This window comes from Oenanthe melanoleuca, chromosome 12 (genome assembly GCF_029582105.1).
Source record: "Oenanthe melanoleuca isolate GR-GAL-2019-014 chromosome 12, OMel1.0, whole genome shotgun sequence".
NCBI lineage: Eukaryota > Metazoa > Chordata > Aves > Passeriformes > Muscicapidae > Oenanthe > Oenanthe melanoleuca.
The window spans coordinates 111,694-131,546 of record NC_079346.1 but is presented as its reverse complement, the minus strand read 5'-3'; the positions used below and the strand labels follow the sequence as shown (position 1 = coordinate 131,546).

Below are 19,853 nucleotides of genomic sequence, written 5' to 3'. Positions count from 1 at the left end.
TGTTAGTAAGATATCTAATTAATGCCTTACAGGAAATAAAAATCACACGGGAGAAAGAACCCCACCATTCTCTGTGCCTGACCACTTCTGCAGGGTAACAGTCCCCCCAGGCCCCACTTTGCTGGATCTGCATTAGAACACCTAAGTGCACATTTGAATAAACACACACAGAATCCCCAGCAGGTACAATGAAGAGATACTTAAACATCACAAATTACTATGAGGTACCCTTAACAAATTAGATTAAATGCCATCAACAGCCACAAGTCACCTCCCTGCATGCCACCTGCAGCACATGACTCTTGAAACACGTGGGCCAAGGTGGCACCAGCCCCACTGTCTCATGAGCAGTCAGCACCCTGCTCCTCAGGATCCAACACAGTCACTGTACATGGCACAGCCTACCACAGGTCCCAAAGGAAACAGAGAAGTGTCACAAACTCCCCTGCCTCACCTACTTGGGTGATGCAATAAGCTCTTTGTGACCTACAGCTGATCAAGAATTAAGAGCCTTTCTTTTCTAATACTTTGCTTTTTAAAGGTTATTACTGAATCACAGACCAGTTAGGGTTGGAAGGGACCTCTGGAGTTCACCTGGTCCAACTCGCTGCTCAGGCAGGGCCACCAAGAGCCAGTTGCTCAGGACCATGTCCAGAAAGCTTTTGAGTATCTCCCAGCTACTACTTCCACATTTGTGGATCTGTCCATCTGCTGCAACACTGCCACACATCTGATACCACTAACTTTATGGGTCACTATTTATTTATAGTTACATATTTCTAGGATTGCAAATCCTGTGCAACAGCATATGTAAGGGAGAATATTTCTGTTCATTCATCTCTCATGTAAATAGAGACAGAAGATCTAAATACTGCTGCACTGAACCATCCCTAGAGACAACTCCTCACTCACATGTGGATTCACTTATGAATCCACCTTCCCTCAGCAAGTGCTCAGGGTGCATATATGCTCCTGCTCTACAAAACATCTGCCTTGGCTTTACTGTCTAGAACAAGAAAAAGGAAAAACAAAAAACAGGTCCAGTGTGATTTCTTGTTACACACTGCAGTTATCCTGCAAAACTGTATTGACCGATTGAATCTTCAGAAGCTGCAGCAGCTTTGTTTTTTAACAGGCTGCAGTTACTCACCCACAGAAACCTATGGTCATCCTTGACAGCAACTGCTCTGAGCTGTCTCTAGCACACTCCTAAATCCAAATCCAAATTAAACCTGGCGAAGGAAAGCACACAAACAGATGGACACTTCAAGGAAGTCTTGCTGCGTGTTTTTCACAGCACAGTTCATTGTCTAGATTATAAAATGTGGGCTTCTGAAAGTTATGCATCCTTTGCCTATGGGCAATTAACCCTCAAAATGGTGGGAAAATCATCATGGTTATGGGTAAAAAAAAAGTGAGAAAATAAAAAATGAAAAATTACTCTGAAAAATATCCAATTTAAAATTCCAGTACAATGCCTTTGCCTGCCTCAGACAACAGCTTGAGCAGGGAACCAACACTGTAACATCAAGAGGAAATGGCTTTACACCTTACTCACAGTAGTTAAACAGTCATGAGTGATGATTGCTGCAGCAGGAATGCACTAATGGTACATCTGTCAAGCCAGAGCTCCAAAGGCCTCCTCTGCAGAGAGGGGAGGGGGCAGAAGGGCTGTGGGCAACCACAAAGGGGCAGCATTTCACATATGCTGGAGTGCCATGCATACAGTTGGGCATTCCTTTTCTTTAGGGGCATGCAAGCCAAGCAGCTCCTGCCTAACCCTGTACTGGCACAATATGGGGACAGATAGGACAGCAGCTCCCTCTAGAGCCATGGTGCAGCTCACTGGGAACCAAGTGATAAGGTGCTTGTGGATGTTCTCACTACTCTCCCAAAGGTGGGTCATCATCAGGCCCAAGACAGACAGCAGAAACAGCACTGGAGGGAAAGGTGACCTGGGACTGCTTCACTTGGCATTGCTGCCAAGAGCAGCATCCCCCAAGCAATGGCCCGAGGCACACAAACAAATCCTTAACCACAACATGGGATTTATAAAGCCAGCGCAGGGTTACTTGCCCATGGCCTTGTACCTAATTCAATATGAAATGGAGATGTGACTTCATGTGCCACATCAAGCGCCAGAAATAGTCTAGCTGTAAAGCAGCCAGCTGTCTTTTCCTCAGAGCTGTCAGCAGCAGAAATTCTTGTTCCCAAAGCAGACCAGTATTCAGGTGCAGCCCTCACTGGTGTTGGGAGCAACGATGAAAGCTGCTGCTGCCACACGGCATCATGCTCGCTGTACCAGAGGCAGCTTCTGTCACAACCAACACTGCACCTCCCACAGGGGAGCTGCAGCGAAGCCTTGTCAGCACAGGCAATTGCTGGTCACAGCTGCTTCCCCCACAGCACCTTGCTGCCAGCACAGGGGAGCTCAGTGGGCTCCACGTGTTCCCCCTGCTTAATTCCAGGGCCCCCTGGCCCCTCTCGGGGCAAAGCTACGAAGGTGACCTCCCCCCTTCCCAGTTGTGCTTCAGGCACATGCATCCCTGATGCCTACAAGCCCAGAGTGGTGGGCTGAGGCAGGGAACACTGCACAAGCTGTTCCCTCCAGCAGGACTGGAACGTGTGGGACCAGGCACCAGCTTGGCCCATAACTACTTACTGACATCCCAGAGACAGAAGGGACTGACACAATGCAGTGTAACATCTCCCTTAAGAAGTTGTCTAGGGCTCCTTTAATTCCTTTTAGAAAAAGCATTGTTGCCAAAGACATCATCTTCTTGGCCTCAAATTTCTGAAATCTTGAGAGAAGCTATTTTTGAGCACAAAAAAAGTAAGGCTTGATGGCCCAATTCAGTAATCGTTTCCTAAAGCTAGACTAGTCAAGCAGAAAATCATTGGTGTTGACTGAATAAACAGGACAACATTGAGGGTGAGGGAAGTCCAAGAAAACGGATACAACAATCTGATTGGAAAAATAGGAAATAACTCAATTATACACAAGTGCTCGTAGGAGGTGATAAGGGATGACACAGCAAAAGATACAGCCAAAATAACATCCATGGATGTTTATTTTAGCAGCTCCTGATTCCTAATCAAGGGAGGAGTGCCAGTCAGGCCAGAAGTTACAGCAATAAGGATAGGAAATGAGGTAAAGCTGAGCAAAGTTAAGCATAGGAGCTAGTAGAAGAGGGTGGATTAAAAACAAGTTTACACAAGCTTTTATGAGAAAGTGACTATGTAAAATGATGTGTGGTTTTTTGTATGGTTCTGATTTTTTCATCCCATCCTATTTTTCCCAGTGTTTGAGTCACATCTCATTGAGAGACAAAATTTTTGTTAATGCTTCCCAGAGAGTAAAGCAGTTTTGACATTGGTTTTTTATGCTTCAAGCTGCTATCTGATGAATAGAGATTATTATTGCATGTTATATATTAATTTGTAAAGAACAGAGTTTAATTTTACGGTTGCAAGTTAACTTTGACTTGCAAGGCATTGGAGCAAACTGGGTCTGAAGTTTGGAAGGACAAATGCCTCTGGCATGATCCTTCTGCACAGAACAGCCCTATGCGAGAGCAGAGATTCTCTGTTTCTCAAGGGATGTGTCTCTGCTGAGGTTTAACTGGCACATCTCCTCCAAGTGTTTAAAGGGCTCCAGCAACTATACTTCTACACTTCCTTCCTTTCTTTAACTACAGCATTTTCTGCAGGTACAACTGTACTTCTGCAACTCAGCAACAGGCATCTTTCCTGAGAGTCACCTGCGTGTCACTTTTATTATGAATGATACAGATGAATGCAATGAGACAAAGTACACATATAGATGACAGTATTTTCCTTTGTGAACATCTGTGAGTTAATGAAATAAATGCATTAGACATATGTGTTTCAAACACAACAGGAATACTATTCAACTTCTCAACCACGTCTTCTGCAGACTGTAACAGATCCCAGGTAAAGCATCAGCTATGGCAAAAAAACCCAGTTTGGATCTCAGATTTCTTTTTTCCTCAAACACTGGACCACAGGGCGTGGGAGAGCTAACTGCAACAATTCAAGAGAAATAGCTTCTATTTTGTGTTGCAGATCAGAGCATCAAAGACCTTACTGTCTCTCTTCAGTATTTAGTAAACGGGGGAGGAGAGGAAGATACAGCTTACCGTTAATTCAGACTGAAAAAGGGCAATGATGAGCTACACAGCTTAATGAAACAGAAGAAAAATACTGAATCATTTCTGAAGGTCACTGGGTCTATGGGAGGCAGCACACTTACTCTTTTTTTACCTGGAGAAGAATATGGTTCTGCAGTTTGTTTACTACTTCCTGAAAACACATTTTGCACAGCTAAAAACAGCAAAACAAGAGGTCACATTAAAAAAGCTACCAATGCAAATACTTCTCTCTGACACCAGGCCACATCTGCATCTGCTGCATCTGCATCTCCCACCTCTTTCATCACTCACTGTACCATACAAACCAAACCCCAAAACAACAAAAACAGAAAATCCCAAAATGCAGCACCACATTTTATCTTGTTTATGGATTGCAACACTCACTCAGACAGGAACCTTTTTGCACTTCCCAGCTTCAAAAGCAAAGAAAAGCTATATTGAAAAAACAACCACTGAAATTCAACAGCAGTGTCCAGAGGAAAAATGCAGTGCTTCCAAGGCTACTGCACAAAATGAGGTCAAGTTCTACTGGAGATTTAAATAAAACGGCCAAACATGACAACTTCAAGTGCTCCCTCACAACCTCCTCACCTTTGTGGGCTCGCAGAAGTCCCTTTCGCAGCACACGCAGGTGCAGCAGCACCACATGAACATCACGGCACAGCCATGGCCGGTCCTGGCGCTGGGCAGTGCCCTGGCAACGCTGCGGCCAGCGGCCAGAGTGAGAGCCGGCCGTGCTGCCCCAGCGAGAGCCGGCCGCGCTGCCCGAGAGAGAGCCGGCCGTGCTGCCCCAGCGAGAGCCGGCCCTGCTGCCCCAGCGAGAGCCGGCCGCGCTGCCCGAGAGAGAGCCGGCCGCGCTGCCCGAGAGAGAGCCGGCCGTGCTGCCCCAGCGAGAGCCGGCCCTGCTGCCCCAGCGAGAGCCGGCCGCGCTGCCCCAGCGAGAGCCGGCCGCGCTGCCCGAGAGAGAGCCGGCCGCGCTGCCCGAGAGAGAGCCGGCCGCGCTGCCCGAGAGAGAGCCGGCCGTGCTGCCCCAGCGAGAGCCGGCCGTGCTGCCCGCGTGCCGCTGCCGCGGCATGGCTGAGAGCCGGGCCAGCCTCAGCTCAGCCCCAGCCCAGCCTCAGCTCAGCCCAGCCTCAGCTCAGCCTCAGCCCCAGCCCAGCCCGCTCCGCTCCTCGCTGCCCAGCTCTGCTCACGGCTCCCAGCAGTGCCAGCTCTCATCATTTAAAGCTACAGGCCTTCCCAGGCCTCTGCAATGCCTGGCACTATTTTTAAAACTATACCTTTGAGCCAGAAAAACAGCTCAGGATAACAGACAACCAAATCAGAAACATATCAGTAGAGTCTAAATGACAATTGATGCTCAAGCAACACAACACAACAGACCTGAGAACAAAGGCCAAGCAGAATTGACACTAGAGAGTCAAAGATGCACAGCAGGACATAAATCCACCTATAAACTATAAGCTCTAATTACAGCAGTGCTGAAACACTGCTATTTAATATTCACGGAACAAAATTTTCCAAATATTAGCATGATCTCCTGGAAGGCTGAAGCTCTAATCAGAAAGTAATTGTCACAGAAGGACTCCAGTACACAACAGAGCCAGCACCTCTTATCCCCTACCCTCAACTTGTCAAAGAAAATGTGTTTACTATCATATTTCAAAGAGGTAAAGAAAAGGCTCATCATCAGATCTGTTTGACAGCTCTGACCCACAGCACCTTACGCCATCCAGCCCCGCTCCTCCAGACTCATTTGTAAGAGCCACCCTCACACTCCCACGGTTACTCCTCTCCTTGCTCTTCTTTGTCTCACTGATATTCCATTTATAGCAAATATTATCACTCACCCAGGACAGAGAGAAGATGATCCAAAGACAAGCCATACAATCTAAGCTGGGGATCTTCAAAGCCATTATAATTTAGAGTATGCAAAATGCTACCAAGGCTGAAATACCAGGAACCACCAAACCTGACAGGAATGGAGTGGCCTTTTAGGAGTTCCCCACTGCATGAATCCTGCATCATATCTGCCACCAGCATTAATACAAGGACTGAACTTTCCCATTTTAATTTACATCTGTCCCTTTGAGGCAATGACTCTTTGAGGCTCTGACAGATATCACAGTGCTAGGGTTTGGTACGTTTGTGTTTTTCTTAAATAATTTTCTTCACTTGCAGTAATGCACAGGTAATATAAAGAAATTCTGCACTGAAATGTTAATTCATAGAATATAACCTTCAGGAATGTAAGAGAGGAAAAACTCCTGACTGACTCAAATTACAGGTAATGTGGAAAAAAATATTCCTATGTGCAAAATTCAGTTTTCATTAGGAAAAAAGAGAAAAGGAATTAAAACCCAAAAACATGTTCTGTAAGAACCAAAATTAGAGGAATAGCTGCAAATCCATTGTCTCATTATACTGGTATGTCAGGTGGCATTTCTGAAAAAGCATTATGATGAAATGACAAGTGCATTGTACAGGCCATTTAGAACAAACAGGAACTGAGAACAAAAACACTCCACAGAGCAGGAGAGGTAGTATCTGATTCACGAAGGAGACAAGCCATGTTAGGGTGGAGATGTTAAATGTTACAGCCCTAAAAGCATTTTTGTGGTCATTTCTGTGATGTCAGAGAACAGGACACGAAGGACAATGGATGAGGGAAAAGGCCAGGAGGAAAGTGGATCTCAGAGGAGCCCGTGGTGCAGTTCTGTGACTGGGCTGCTGCAGCCGCCATCCCCAGCGCTGGCCGGTGCCTGCTGTGCCTGGGCCCTGCCTGGGCAGTGCAGGGACCAGCACCAGCCCTGCTCTGCGGGCTGGCCCAGCACCGCTGCCCCACAGCCACCTGGCAAGGGCCCAGCAGGCAGCACTGCCGGAACCAAGGCCAAGATGTGCAAAGAACAGCAACAAAAATCAAACTACCACAGCTGACCATAATACCATGGATTCCAAACTGCAACGTACTGCCGTGAAAATGGCTGCAAACCCCAGAAACTACAGGAAATCACATTCAACTGGCATCTACATTACTATTCCTCTGTGGCTATTTTCAGGGTTAAATGGTAAAAGGGTCTCTAAAAGGGTTTCTAAAAATTTATCAACGCATGGGAGTATTAGGTATTGATATCCTCTGACTGTCAGTTCACTAACAAACACATTCAAGTTGTAAAAAAGGCTCTCAAACAGAAACATTGGTATTAGTTGCTCACCTGTACAGAATGAGGATCCCAGCCCACAGCTGCCCCATCTGTGTGACCACCCACCCGTCCAGGGTGTGCAGCAGAGCCTCCTCACACACACACTGAGTGCACTGCACAAGGCTGCAGACAGTGCCTGGCTGCATCTGCTGTGCCCCAGAGCCACAGCGAGCAGGACCCTGAGCCTGCCAGCAGGCAAGAGGCTAGTGAGAAATCTCTACCAAAAAAAACCACTGTCCAGGCTAAATGCAGAAACTGAATAATTTCTATTCTTGTACAAGTTCAGAGCACACACACAATTTAACACAACAGCAAGAAATTTAGTGAAAAAAAAAGAAAGTCTATTTTTCAAAGAGCTGTTTTAAAGTCATATGAGTGATTTCCTCGCAGAAAGCAGTATTTTTACTGAGAAACCTCCAAAAGCCCAAAACATTTTTTCTGCTAACAACAGAAGATCTGACTTAATAGGGGTGAGAGGTAAGGATGGTGAAATTGCTTGTGCAGAAAGAATGCCATTAGACTTATTTAGGAAGCAGTTGATGTTGGGTATAACCCAGTGTGATTCACATGACTTTTACTACTATTCAGAGAGATAATTTCACCATATAAAGCAATAAATAGATCCAAGAAAATCCATGAAAATATGCTACAGAGCAATAAAACCAAACCAAACCTACCAGACTGAATTTCACCACCATTAGGAGGATGCTGTCTCACTCATCCAAAAGGAACCCATGCTTTCCTCAGTATGGCAACAGAGCACTGGTATCCCATGTTGTTAAAAGGAAACTTCTGTACCCACAACAAAATAAAAACATCATGAAATGAACATCAATAGCCACTCTTCCATGCAAACAAAACTCAAACACGGCACGTTGCAGGAACTCCAGCAGCACTGCCACCCTCAGCTCCCTTCTGTGACAGCCTGACACAGCAGCAGACAGTGGCCACTGCAGCTGGAGCCATCAGGCCTCAGCTAAGTGGGGGAACACAGACGTGCCAAGTGCCTCAGCACTGAGAAGGGCAGGGAAGGGGCAGGGCACTGAGCACCCTTCTCTGCTACAAGTGTTCGCAGTATGGGGATGCAGCCAGGGGCAGCTTGTGGCTTGTTTACATTCTAGAGTATTTCTTTCCTGAAGTTACTCAGTAAAACCAGAAAGAAGACTAATTGCAGAAGTGGGGGAAATGAGCATTATGGAGTGTAAAAACTTACGGAGATTAGATGCTCATATGACCCCTGGATCCAGAACCTCTTAAAACCAAAAGGTTTTGAAAAAAAATAGAGCAGGGGCTAAATCCATTTACAAGGAAAAAAATGAATGCTGCCAAACATTAAGTAATGCAAAACATTAAGTGAGAAATGAGAAACTAGCAGAAAATTCAAGTTCCTTTATTGACCAGAACATTGTGACTTAATATCCCAATGGCACTTCTGGATCAATAACCTCAGTGATATGAGGGCTCTTGCACAAGGCTTCCTACTTAATTCTGTGGTGATTAGTAAGTTCCTGCACAGTTGCAAGACCCCAGTCACAGATCTCTGGTCTTGATCCATACTAATCCCCAAACTGAAACCCATCAGACTGCTCCCACACTTAGTGCCCAGGCCAAGGGCTGATGCCACCTGAACATTCTGCTGGCGTATACAAATGATGAACCTGTGTGTGATTATAAAAGCTGCAATAGCCTAATCGTATGAGGTACCATTTGGGCCAGAAGCACTTTAAGCTAATACATTATTTAACATTCATCTTCTAATTTAAGATCCTAGACTTCAAAGTCACTGCACAGAGCTGGAGTTCCCCTCCTCTGTATACACCCATTGGAATAAAGCCAGTTTTGACTATATTTTCTTTTGCAGATTTCCCTCAGAGGATGCTTTGCACAGGACTTGCTTTCTTTTTACTAGTCATGGATTCTTGCCCCAGTTTTAATCACCAGAAGACAAACAGTCTTCCCTTTCTCCACACCTGTTTCCAGAAGTACTCAGAATGTTTCCATTAGCACTTAATGGGGTGGGGAGGGTGGGGAATGAGAAGGGTTAATTCACAAATCCTGCATCCCACAGCACTGATGTAAAGTGTGGCCATACTGATGGGACTTTTCATAATCAGTTCAGCACAAAGCCCCCACTGTGAGTCTGAAGGCAAGACCACGGCAAGCTGAGTCAATGCAGCTCAGGACTGGGGCACCAAAAAGGGCAGCCCACAGGCAGAGCAGCTATTACTCAGCAGATGCCCCCAGGGACCATGTTGGAGAGGGAATGGTTGTATGGATGGGCAGGTCACCCTCCAGGAGGTATCAACACCAAGGACATTTTCCAAGGAGCATTCTTGTGATCACTGCTGCATCAAGTCAACTCACCCATAGTAATAATGAAAGAAACCCAGCTGCTGCCTGCCGGATTGCTACTAGACCAGATCTGCATACATGGTTAAATAATGTCTAGTTAGAAATGGATTTCCCAGTATTTCTAACTTGGTCTCTCCCTAGGAGAGATTAAACTCTCTATTCCAGCTACTCCTGTAATGATCCAAAGACTCACTTTAATCTGTTAGTACTGATTAAGCTCCACTTCCAAACACAGAATGGAACTTTAAAGAATTACATCCAAAGGACATTGAAATCTGCACTAAATTCTGTTCCTGTCACCTTTCCTTTCCATTTCTCCAGGTATAGGAAAAACTGACAGGTCCAAGATAATTGCCTACACCTCAGTCTAGCATCAGCAGACAAGGGCTGACCAATGGCTGCTGCTTTATGATCACTGGGATCCTCTTCCAGCCACAAGGGAAAGCAAGGGGAAAACAAAGTTAAACTTCAGCAGACCTGAGACCAGCAGCAAGGGCTTTAAACAGTCTTAGTCTTGTTTTTTTAAACAAGCAATGAATTGGTTAATCTGTTAGAAATCTGCATATAAAACATAATCTTCCTCCTTCATGATACATAAAATTAAAGACGTTTAGCACACTATCCAACATGGCTCTGGCTCAGCAGAAACCACAACCAGGGCAAAACGTCCAGTCTGCATAAAGGATTAAATTTATCAATAAAGCAACCTAAAAACTGCAGAGCGATGAAATGGAACATTTCCAAGAAAACTTGGTTTGTCATTTCTCCATACTGCTGGCATGAACATCCACCACAGTGTTTGATATCTAAGTCTAACTGATACACAATACACACACTCCCCAAAAAAAAAACATTTCTTTTAGTCTTACTGCTCTGTTTTTTCCAATAACAACTTGGGAAGGTTCATAGCTGTGGTTGAAATGGCTTTAATTTTCTTCAAACAGAATTTAACTTGCCAGTTTTCAGTTTTGCTGCACATCTATAAATCAAACTGATTACTTCTGATTATCAGGTAAAGCTCTTTGAGCTACCAAACTATACCTTCTCACATTTCCATCTTATTAAAATACTAGGAAAAAAAAAATCACAAAAAACCAACCGAAGTTCAAATCACAAAAAACATCTTCTCACTCTTCAGCAACTGTCTTGGTGGTTGAGTTTTGCCATTCAGTGACTGAACTTCACTGAAGTGTCAGCACAGACCCACACAGACACACGGTACTGCTGTGACAATCGCCGTACCTGCAAATGTGAGTCGTCCTGGGCAGCGCATGTGCGAGGCAGGATCTAAGATTTAAAGTTTTGTTTCTACCTTGCAATGAGCCCAAAGTGTTCAGCAAGCATAGGACATGATAGGTTACTGCAGTTTAGCTCACATAGGCTTGCTTGTTAATTCAATAATATACCTGAGGCCTTATGCTCACTAAGGTGGTTTGGAATCATTGAATTTGACAGCTCTCCTCTCAGCATAAAAGTGAAGCCTTTTCCCTTTAACCCATATTTCCTTAAACTGCTAAAATATGAAGAGCAGAAAATCTGATCCTTCTGGCTTTGTTGGAGAGGTATTGAAGACCCAGATACTTGCAGCTGAGATGACAACAAAATAAAGGTGAATTTTTAACACCAAAGTCCTTGAAATAGAGAAAGTACCATGAATGACCTGAAACCAGATTGACTGAAAATGGTTTTTTTTTCCTTTTAAAAAAATCAGTCAACACGTATCCAAGCATCTTAGCCTGACACTGATAATTTCCCCTATAAAAATATAAGAACACTTCCTTGTAAGCAGCAAAAAATCTCAAAAGCTTATGGTTTTTCTACTCCCAGCTCACCTTCCGATTCTACCAGTGGCTCTACACACTGGGCTGGCTGCTTTGCAGAGCTCCACAAAAGGCTCCCAAATAAAAAGAAAATAGTTTGAATGCTTTTAGTATTTTCACATTTCTTTGTCCCAACAATGCAGCTCTGTCCTCTAGGAAGGAGCGTGCTCAGGCCGAACACAGAGTGTCATTTTCCCCAGGCCATCCCCAGGGAGCAGGAGGGACACTGCAGGGACACCGGCAGCACACAGCCCGCAGCACAAAGCCCACACCCGGGAGGGGCCATCCCAGCACCCACAGACCCCCCAGGACACAGAACCTGCAGCCAACAGAGCCACGGGCACACGGCAGGGGGAAACAGGGAGCTCAAAGAGCGCTGATGACAGCAGCAACCCCAGCAGGGGCTGCATTTCCTCTGCACCAAGGGAGGGAGCTCCTGGGGGGCTCACCACTGTTTTCTTCCTGGAACACCCGATTTTAGTTGACCAAAATACTTTCATTGAAATATGCAGATAGACTTTCAAAGACCAGTACATTTCTCTCCTGAAGAATAGGGAGTTTCCTAGAACTGTCTTACTGTCCTGATAAAAAGCAGCCTATAAATGCTAAAGAGGTTTTAAACACTGCTAAAACTTATATCAGCCATGTTTCTTCTGCTGTTCATATTCCCTGTTGTTCACTGAATCCATACAGGGCATTTTTTGACAAATTCTCCACATTCTGTTCTGTTTGGGACAAATTCCAGAAGACTTTGCAGAGGACCCCCATGAGGAAGCCAGACCTCAAAGCTCCCTGGAAGAAATCACCACAACTGGACCATATTCTTGCAAGTCACAGACTTCTGGTATTACAAACCTTTTCTAATCACTAAACCATTAAAACCACAGGTTCCTTGCATTCATGGGGAGTGCCTCAATGCACAGTTTTTACTGCCACATCCAGAAGAGATCAAGCATTTACAACAAAACCAGCATCTCAGCAGCATTAAGTGGGTTTCCTTATTTTAATGTTGAGCACAAGCTGGGCCACAAACATTGCTTGCTGTGAAGCAACAGCAGCAGAAGAAACCTAAATTTCTCTGATGACAGGATGGACAGGAGATACTTGCTTTCATTCCCTCGGTGTCACAACACCCAGCAGCTTGCTGACTGATTTTTTAAAAGCAAACTCTGGCAGCATCACCAACAGCAAACAGACAGGCAGAGCCTGGGTGTTCAGTGGTGACTGAACTCTGTGGCTCTGCCCAGCGAAGCAGCCACATCCACAGCCCCAGCAGAGCTGAGATCCAGGAAAGCAGAAAGGCCCAGGACGTACGGTTCCGGAGGCAGGCAGCGAGCTCTCCATGCTGAGTGTGCAGTGTGAACCCCAGCACCCCGCCCCTGGCCAAGCACACTGTAGCACAGCACTGTGCTGGCAGAGCCCATACCCAGCCTGCCGGCTGAGCTCTGCCTGCACAATGCAGGACCTTGTAACACGACGCTCTAGTGCCCTGGGTGTCTTGGCAGGAGCCCCAAAGGCGCCTTTGAAAAAGCAACTGCAACCCTGAACAAGCGAGGCATGAATGTGCTGCAAGCAGAGCCACCGAGGCTGCTAAAAATACTCCATCTCTGACCCTGTCAGGAACACATCTCAAGTGAGAGTCTAGTTTTCTGAAGAATAATAAAACCTAAAAGCAAAATAGATCTGTTGGCAGCTGTCTTGAAAGTTTATTTTAAAAACCAAGTAAAACTCCAACATACTCTTGAACAGGAAAGCACTTCACGTTTTATTTCAAGGGAATATTCCTGAGTTGAAGGACATACTTTACACCTCTTCTAGAGCTCTTGGCCAAGGTGCAAATTCAAGATTTCTTCCTCTGCAACCTGTCAGAGGAGATTGTTGAGGCTCCTGTTACAGGCTAAGGAGCAAACTGCAGACAAATCCAACCTGTGCCCTGCTGAAGAGGGCACAGACATCTTGTGCACTGTGCAGTACCATGTGAGATAGATGAACACCTGTCACCTGGCTAGTATCCTGCAGTGTGTGCCCTGTACCAGTCAGGTACCAGAGAAAAACAGAAGGAGCTGTCAGACTGGAAACTGCTAAAAACCACAGTGCACCTGCTCCATCCCTCCAGCAGGACGGACACCAGGCTCTCCTGGGGAGCAGGAGGAAACCACTTGCAGAACCACAAAGCACAAGGGCTGAACTGAGCCCAAGCAAGATCCAGAGAAAACACTTTTAAGATGAGGTTTATACTTTATGCCTAGAGTAAGCACAGCAAATAGACCCCATATTTTTTGAAAACCACTTGGTGGTGGTCTAGACAATGTATTCTTCTGGGGAAGAAGAGGTGAGAGAATGTCCTCAAAGCATGTTCTAAAAAAATTAGTAAAAACTATTTGAGGAGGCTCTGTTCTAACTTAGGTTGGTACATTTCTAGGCTTTACTGTAATAAGGCATTGATCTCAAGACATATTGATTCATTCTTTAGTGTCAACTCACCTAGCATTTGCCTCGTATTTGGACTCGATGACCACTCAGATGGACAGTAAGGTCCCACACCTGGGTCACAACGAGGCCACACAGATTGGATCAGCTCTCCAAATCACCATTAAACAGCATTCACAGCAGAGTCCTACCTGAGCACCAGCAGCCTGGCTGGGACACCAGTCAATAACTGCCCACAGGACAGCACAATGCCAGAGCCCCACCTGCACCAACCACAGCTCTCTGCATCGCTTTGTGGCTGCCTGGCAGTGCCATGGACATAACCCAAACTAACAAACATACAAGACTGGTGCAAGAGTGAAATTTGTTGTTATGGCAATTAGATTCCATTCCTTCTAATCAATATCTTAGAAACAAAAGGCAAAGGCAGTCTTCCTTGGCCCATGGCTGTTCCTTCCCCCCAGGCTGCACCTGTCCATCCCAGCCCTGTATCTCGTCCTGCTCACAGCTCACAGAGCCATGCCCTGACCTCTCAGTAACATCACCCAAGAGAAGTGAATAGCTCCAGTAGAGCATGTTTCACTAACCCAGCTCACGGGAAGTAGCATTTGGCAGCTAAAGAGTACAGTTGGAGCTACACAGCAAATCCCACCAAAAGCACCATGTCTCTTTTCCAGCTGTGCAATCCTTGTCATTGCTCCCACAGAGGGAATCACACACAAACACAGCAGGGATGAACGGGCAGCACTCGCTGTCCTGACTGCCCTACAACTCTCCCCATCCTGAAACCTGGCCTCAAAGTAGGTAATAAAGCTTTTCCAAAAGTACCTAGCTGTTTTCTGCTTCCTGGACAACTGTCATTGGTTAGCTGAAAACAGCTGTTGTAGGACACCAAAGAGTAGCCACAGAGGACAACACAAACCTCGACCAGAAGACAGTCCAGAGCAGAGCATGAAAATACTCCCTTATAAGCAACTCAGCCAAATAACTACTGAAAAGTGTCTCAAGTTGTTAAAAATAGAACCAACTTCTGCACTGGCAGATGGAGTTTCAGTCAAAATATCCACTGAGCCACTTGAATAATTAAGTGTTCCTTCTCCATGGCATAACAAAGTAGCTAAAGCAATTTACTACCCTTTCTAAAGAAAGCGATAGAAATACTGTTTGATAATTTTTCAGCAAAGAAATGAACAACAATAAGGTTTACAGCACTGAGCAGCAAACCTCTAGCTGAAAGGCTGCCAAGTCATCAACACCATTCTCTACATAAAGAGAATTTAATCTCTAAGATAATTACCTCCTGGAACAGAAAAGTCATTTAATCTAGAAATCAGGTTTACTTGAGAAAGCAGAAAGAACTCTGGACTGGGGATCCTCAGCAACCAGACAGACAGAGTTAGACAGAGGGCAGCTGATGGACAGTGAGGTTTTTAAAAAGTATTGGTAGGGCTTTTGAAGAGCTACATGTAAAATGCAGTCTTCATGATAATAGAAACATTCTATTATTGTCCAAACTGCTTGTATTTCACAGAGCCAAGTTTTTCTTTTCAACCCTTCTTAGCATTTAATAGAATCACAGAATGGTTTGGGTTGAACTGGATCTTAAAGATCATCTAGTCCCAACCCCCTGCCAGGGGCAGCTTCTCTGGGCAACACGTGCCAGGTCCCCATGACGCTCACAATCAAGAATTTCCTCCCCATCTCCCACCTAACTCTGTCTTCTGTCAGTGTGTAGTCATTCTCCCTTGTCCTGTCACTTCATTTCCTTGTCCAAAGGCCCTCTCCAGCTCTCTTGGAGCCCCTTCAGGCACTGGAAGGCTGCCCTTCAACAAATCTTAATAACCTTAAACACTTTTTTCTCTAAACTTGAGAGTTAAATATTGCCAAATTTTCCTTTACCTCGCTAAAACTATTAATTCTTTAAGTTTAAAAAAATACAAGGTCATATTCCAGAAGGATGAATTAACAAAATCATTTTGTAACAAACACTGTAAATGGCCATGCTGGGCCAGAACACGAGCAGGTAAAAGAAGGATGATCACTGAGCCATGTCCAAGTGTATTAAAATTTTTCCATGAGATTAAGTGTGACAAGAATTCAGGCACAACATCTAGAAAGCTCAGAGCAGCCTGAGCAGTCAGGCTGAGAGCACTGCAGCACGTGTGTTTGCCCTGGCACTGCAGAGCTGCACAAACTCCACCAAGAGCTCATTCCATGCCACATCAGTCAGGGCTTCTCAGGTTCTGCATAGAGCAGCAGACAAGCAGCTGAGCTGGCACTCGGGTCTCCCTTCTCCCCAGCTTCCCCCTGTATCACTAAGCAGCTCCAGCAGCAGGAGAGGCACCATCCTCCCAAACCCTGGCCCAGGGCCCACGGGAACAAGCCTGGGAGCGGAGGGGAAGCCAATCTCCTTACGCAGTCCCTGGTAACCCAGCCCCATCCAGCTATCAGCACCTACCTGGCCATGGCCCCAGGAGCATTTCTGCAGCACAGACAGGCAGGGTGCACCCCAGAAACCCTCACAGACATAGGGCAACAGCAGCAAAGCAGCACACACAGACTGCACAGGACCTAGCGCAGGCACTTTCTTAGTTAAAAGCAGAACAGCATAAAAGTTTATCCCTTCCATTACTGTTTCCATGTTTCCACCAATATATACATATAACCTGGACTCTGAAAAGATACAATTTCTGTATTTATGAACGGTTAAACAACAAACATTTGGCTGACTAAATTTCAGCAGCTCTTCAGTGACACCTGCAGCAAGGTCCACTCTCTGCATTTCTGAGCAGCAGTAGCAAGTTCCGTATTTCCTGAATTTTATCAGTATTAGGATAATATGAAACCTAGCACAGTCCTATCAAATATCTAACAAAATAATTAAGTCCAGTTTCGTGTAAAAGGATTCTCTTTGAATCTTCATGGTTCTCCTGCCTCCATCAACAGAGGGATGTTAAGCCCACTGACCTACGGTCCTCACAGTTATCCACAGTATTTCACACACAATGAATGAAGGCATTCTCATGATATTTTATGTAAGGAAACTCTTGAAGACTACGTATAAATTAAGTAGTTAGTGAAGAACTAAAAAAGATCAACGTATCTCAATGGTTTTGAGAACAGAAAATGGTTTTGTAGCAGAAAAACAAGTGCCCCTCCAAACTAGATGCCACCGACAACCACACTCTCTACATGGGATTTTCCTTTAGAGCAGATGTTTATAATTTGTTCAGTGTGAAAAACAGCTGAACGACAGCTGATGTGTTCTGAAACCAAAAACCTGCAGCAACCAGCTTTCTGGTTTTGCGAGCCAGCCGCATCACAGGCATTTGCGTGGAGAAACCTGTACCACTGAGGCCACAGAGCTCTGTGGTGCCCACATCCTGCCAGTATTCCATGCAGCACTGTAAGGGAACACCTATCCAGGGACTCCTCATCCAGGTCTGGAAATACAGGAGATTCAGCCACACTATGTGCACTGTGACTGAACTGCAGTGCCTATGGAAAACTCCCTGCCAGGCAGTTTGCAACCAAATTATTTAAAACTACAGCAGCACAATGACTTCTTTGCACAGTCTTTAGCTTTTTTACTCTTTGTTGGCATGAAAAGCAGAATTTTCTTCTTCCTATTTACATTTCACACAAAGTAGTAAAATCCTATATTCTTTTTGGTGGGCAGAAAAGAAACTTTAGTCCCACTCCAGTACAGCAGTTCCACACACCGATGATCTTTGGGCACCAGCTCTGCATCAATATTGCACATGCTTTGCAGTTCAGGCTCCAGTGAAACACCCTATCAGCCTCCCTATCAACCTGAAACTCTTCATTTCCTCTGCTCCTGTTGCCAGTGTCAGCAGGCTGAAATAATTTATTTCTGATGATAGAAATATTTCTTTCCCCTGTAAGTTTTTGTTCACTATCGACAGGACCCTGGGACCTCTCACACCAGTGCAGGCAGAGGGTCTCAGTGCACTTCCGAGGCAGACATGCCTCAACAAGCACAAACTGTGCCTGCACAAAGGCTATTCTGTGCTAACTAAAGCACTCCTTCAAATTTCCTTTTCTGTGGGAGAAGTTAGTGATTCTAGAATGGAGACTCTTACAAGCTGCAGACTTTCTGAACACGACTTCAGTGTTTGCAGACTTCCAAGAGTTAAATAAGACCACAAATAGTAGATAACGCAGAGAAAATATTTTTCTGCAGTTGCATATTTACCAAGGGCACTCCAGGAAAAACACTCAACAAAAACCCTCTTGTAGCAAAACTTCAGATTGCATTCTGGTGAATTAATGAATTAAGATACAGTTAAGTGCTTACACAGCCCTCTCCAGAACAGTATTTTAAAACTGGATAGCCATTATGTAAATAAGAGAAAGGCATTAACCTCATTCATAGAAGGAAGATGGCAGCTGGGAAAGCTGAAATGATTTCATGGAAGCCATGCAGTGCAAATAGCCCAATGGAAAACCAGCTCTTGGAGATTAAAGCCTGGATCATGAGGCCATAATTCTCCTTCCTGCATGAAGTCCTACTTTTTCTTCACTCAAGTTTTATAAGCACTGGTGGCAGCATTTTTCAGTTTGTAGCTCTCAAATCTGCACAGTCCCATTCTATTTGAAGCCTATACAATTAAATGTGGTTAGAAACTTCAACTTTGACTTTGCAGCTGCATAACACAGGCACATCACATAATAATGTCCAATTTCACACAAGTGGACACACCCTGGGAGCAGGTGCTCCAGGTCCTAAAAAAGGATATGCCAACTCTGAAGTCTAAGTCAGTGTCCACAAAAGAACCAAGGCTTTCACACAAGAAATACTAATAAAGTTCTGTTTTGTTTTTATACAATCTGGCAGTCATTGCATTTCAGCTGATAAAGGTATCAGCAAAATTATACATATTTTCTATGCTTTCCTTCCAGCAGATGAAAGGTGTTTTGTAGCACCATTTGCCTCCCTTCTACCAAGGACTCCCAACACACAGGGACTTCCCAGTCCCATCTAAAGCGCGCTGAGGAGACAGGGAGGTGCATTCTCACCCTACATCCAAACTGAGATAAACATAATCCCTTCCAATTGTTCACACAATTACGCTTTTTATTTTGGTAAACACAGACCAAGCTCTCATTTTCTCCTTCAGTTCACCATACTATAAGAGTTGTGCAACTTTTACAGTTAAAACACAGAAGTTAAGAATATGTCAGGGCCAGACAACTGTTTAAAGTAGGTTTGACAAAATCAGAGCTAATGCAGTGGAAGACACAATTGTGTCAGACAACAGAGAAATGTAGAGAGCCAGAAAAACAAATTGAAAACAGTTCTCCTATAGTAAAAAATCAGTGCAAACGTTTTTCCAAATCACCCAGCCCAGCTAGATATACAAGGATTAAAATGGAGTTATCCAAATGAGTTCATTTTAAACTATTCTGGCTGCCCTACATAAATAAAGCTTTGATACAAAGTTCACTACTAACTAGATCAAGTCTCTTTTGAGGGGAAGATTAAACTCCAGAGTGTCTGCGGAGACTTCTACTACTTGCAGACACAGCTTGCCATGTAACAAAGCAAGCCCTTAAAAGATGCAGGTTTCACTTTTCCCTGAAATGGCCACATCAGTTTCTTTAAGATGAAGAAACTAAAAAAAAAAAAATTTAAAAAATTTAAAAAAAATTACAAAATAATTAGAGAGATAGCACATTATTATAAAGCTGTAGCTTTTCCCAAGACAGTTTGCAGGATGTGAATTCTGACCTATTTTAAATGCTGATGACAGCATTTTAGAATTCTGATGACTGCATTTTAAAACCTTTAGAAATATAGACATGGGGGTGGGAAGGACAGAGGAGAAGAACTTAAATGTAAAGTGAAAATTCAG

General features: G+C 44.7%; 1 protein-coding gene across 8 annotated transcripts in view; it reads right to left on the bottom strand.

Annotated features, from left to right (window-relative positions):
- The window catches only part of TMCC1 (transmembrane and coiled-coil domain family 1), a 58,779-nt gene that overhangs the window by 13,697 nt on the left and 25,229 nt on the right, over positions 1 to 19,853 (bottom strand). The window contains exon 1 of one of the 8 annotated variants that reach the window (XM_056501422.1): positions 8,053 to 8,088. The exons of 6 other annotated variants lie outside the window; for them this stretch is intronic. In XM_056501422.1, coding sequence (XP_056357397.1) covers positions 8,053 to 8,073 — 21 coding nt within the window. In that variant the 5' untranslated portion in view covers positions 8,074 to 8,088. Of the gene's footprint in view, positions 1 to 4,763; positions 5,319 to 8,052; positions 8,089 to 19,853 lie in introns of those variants that run through there. One more of the 8 variants, XM_056501420.1, reaches the window with a different exon arrangement.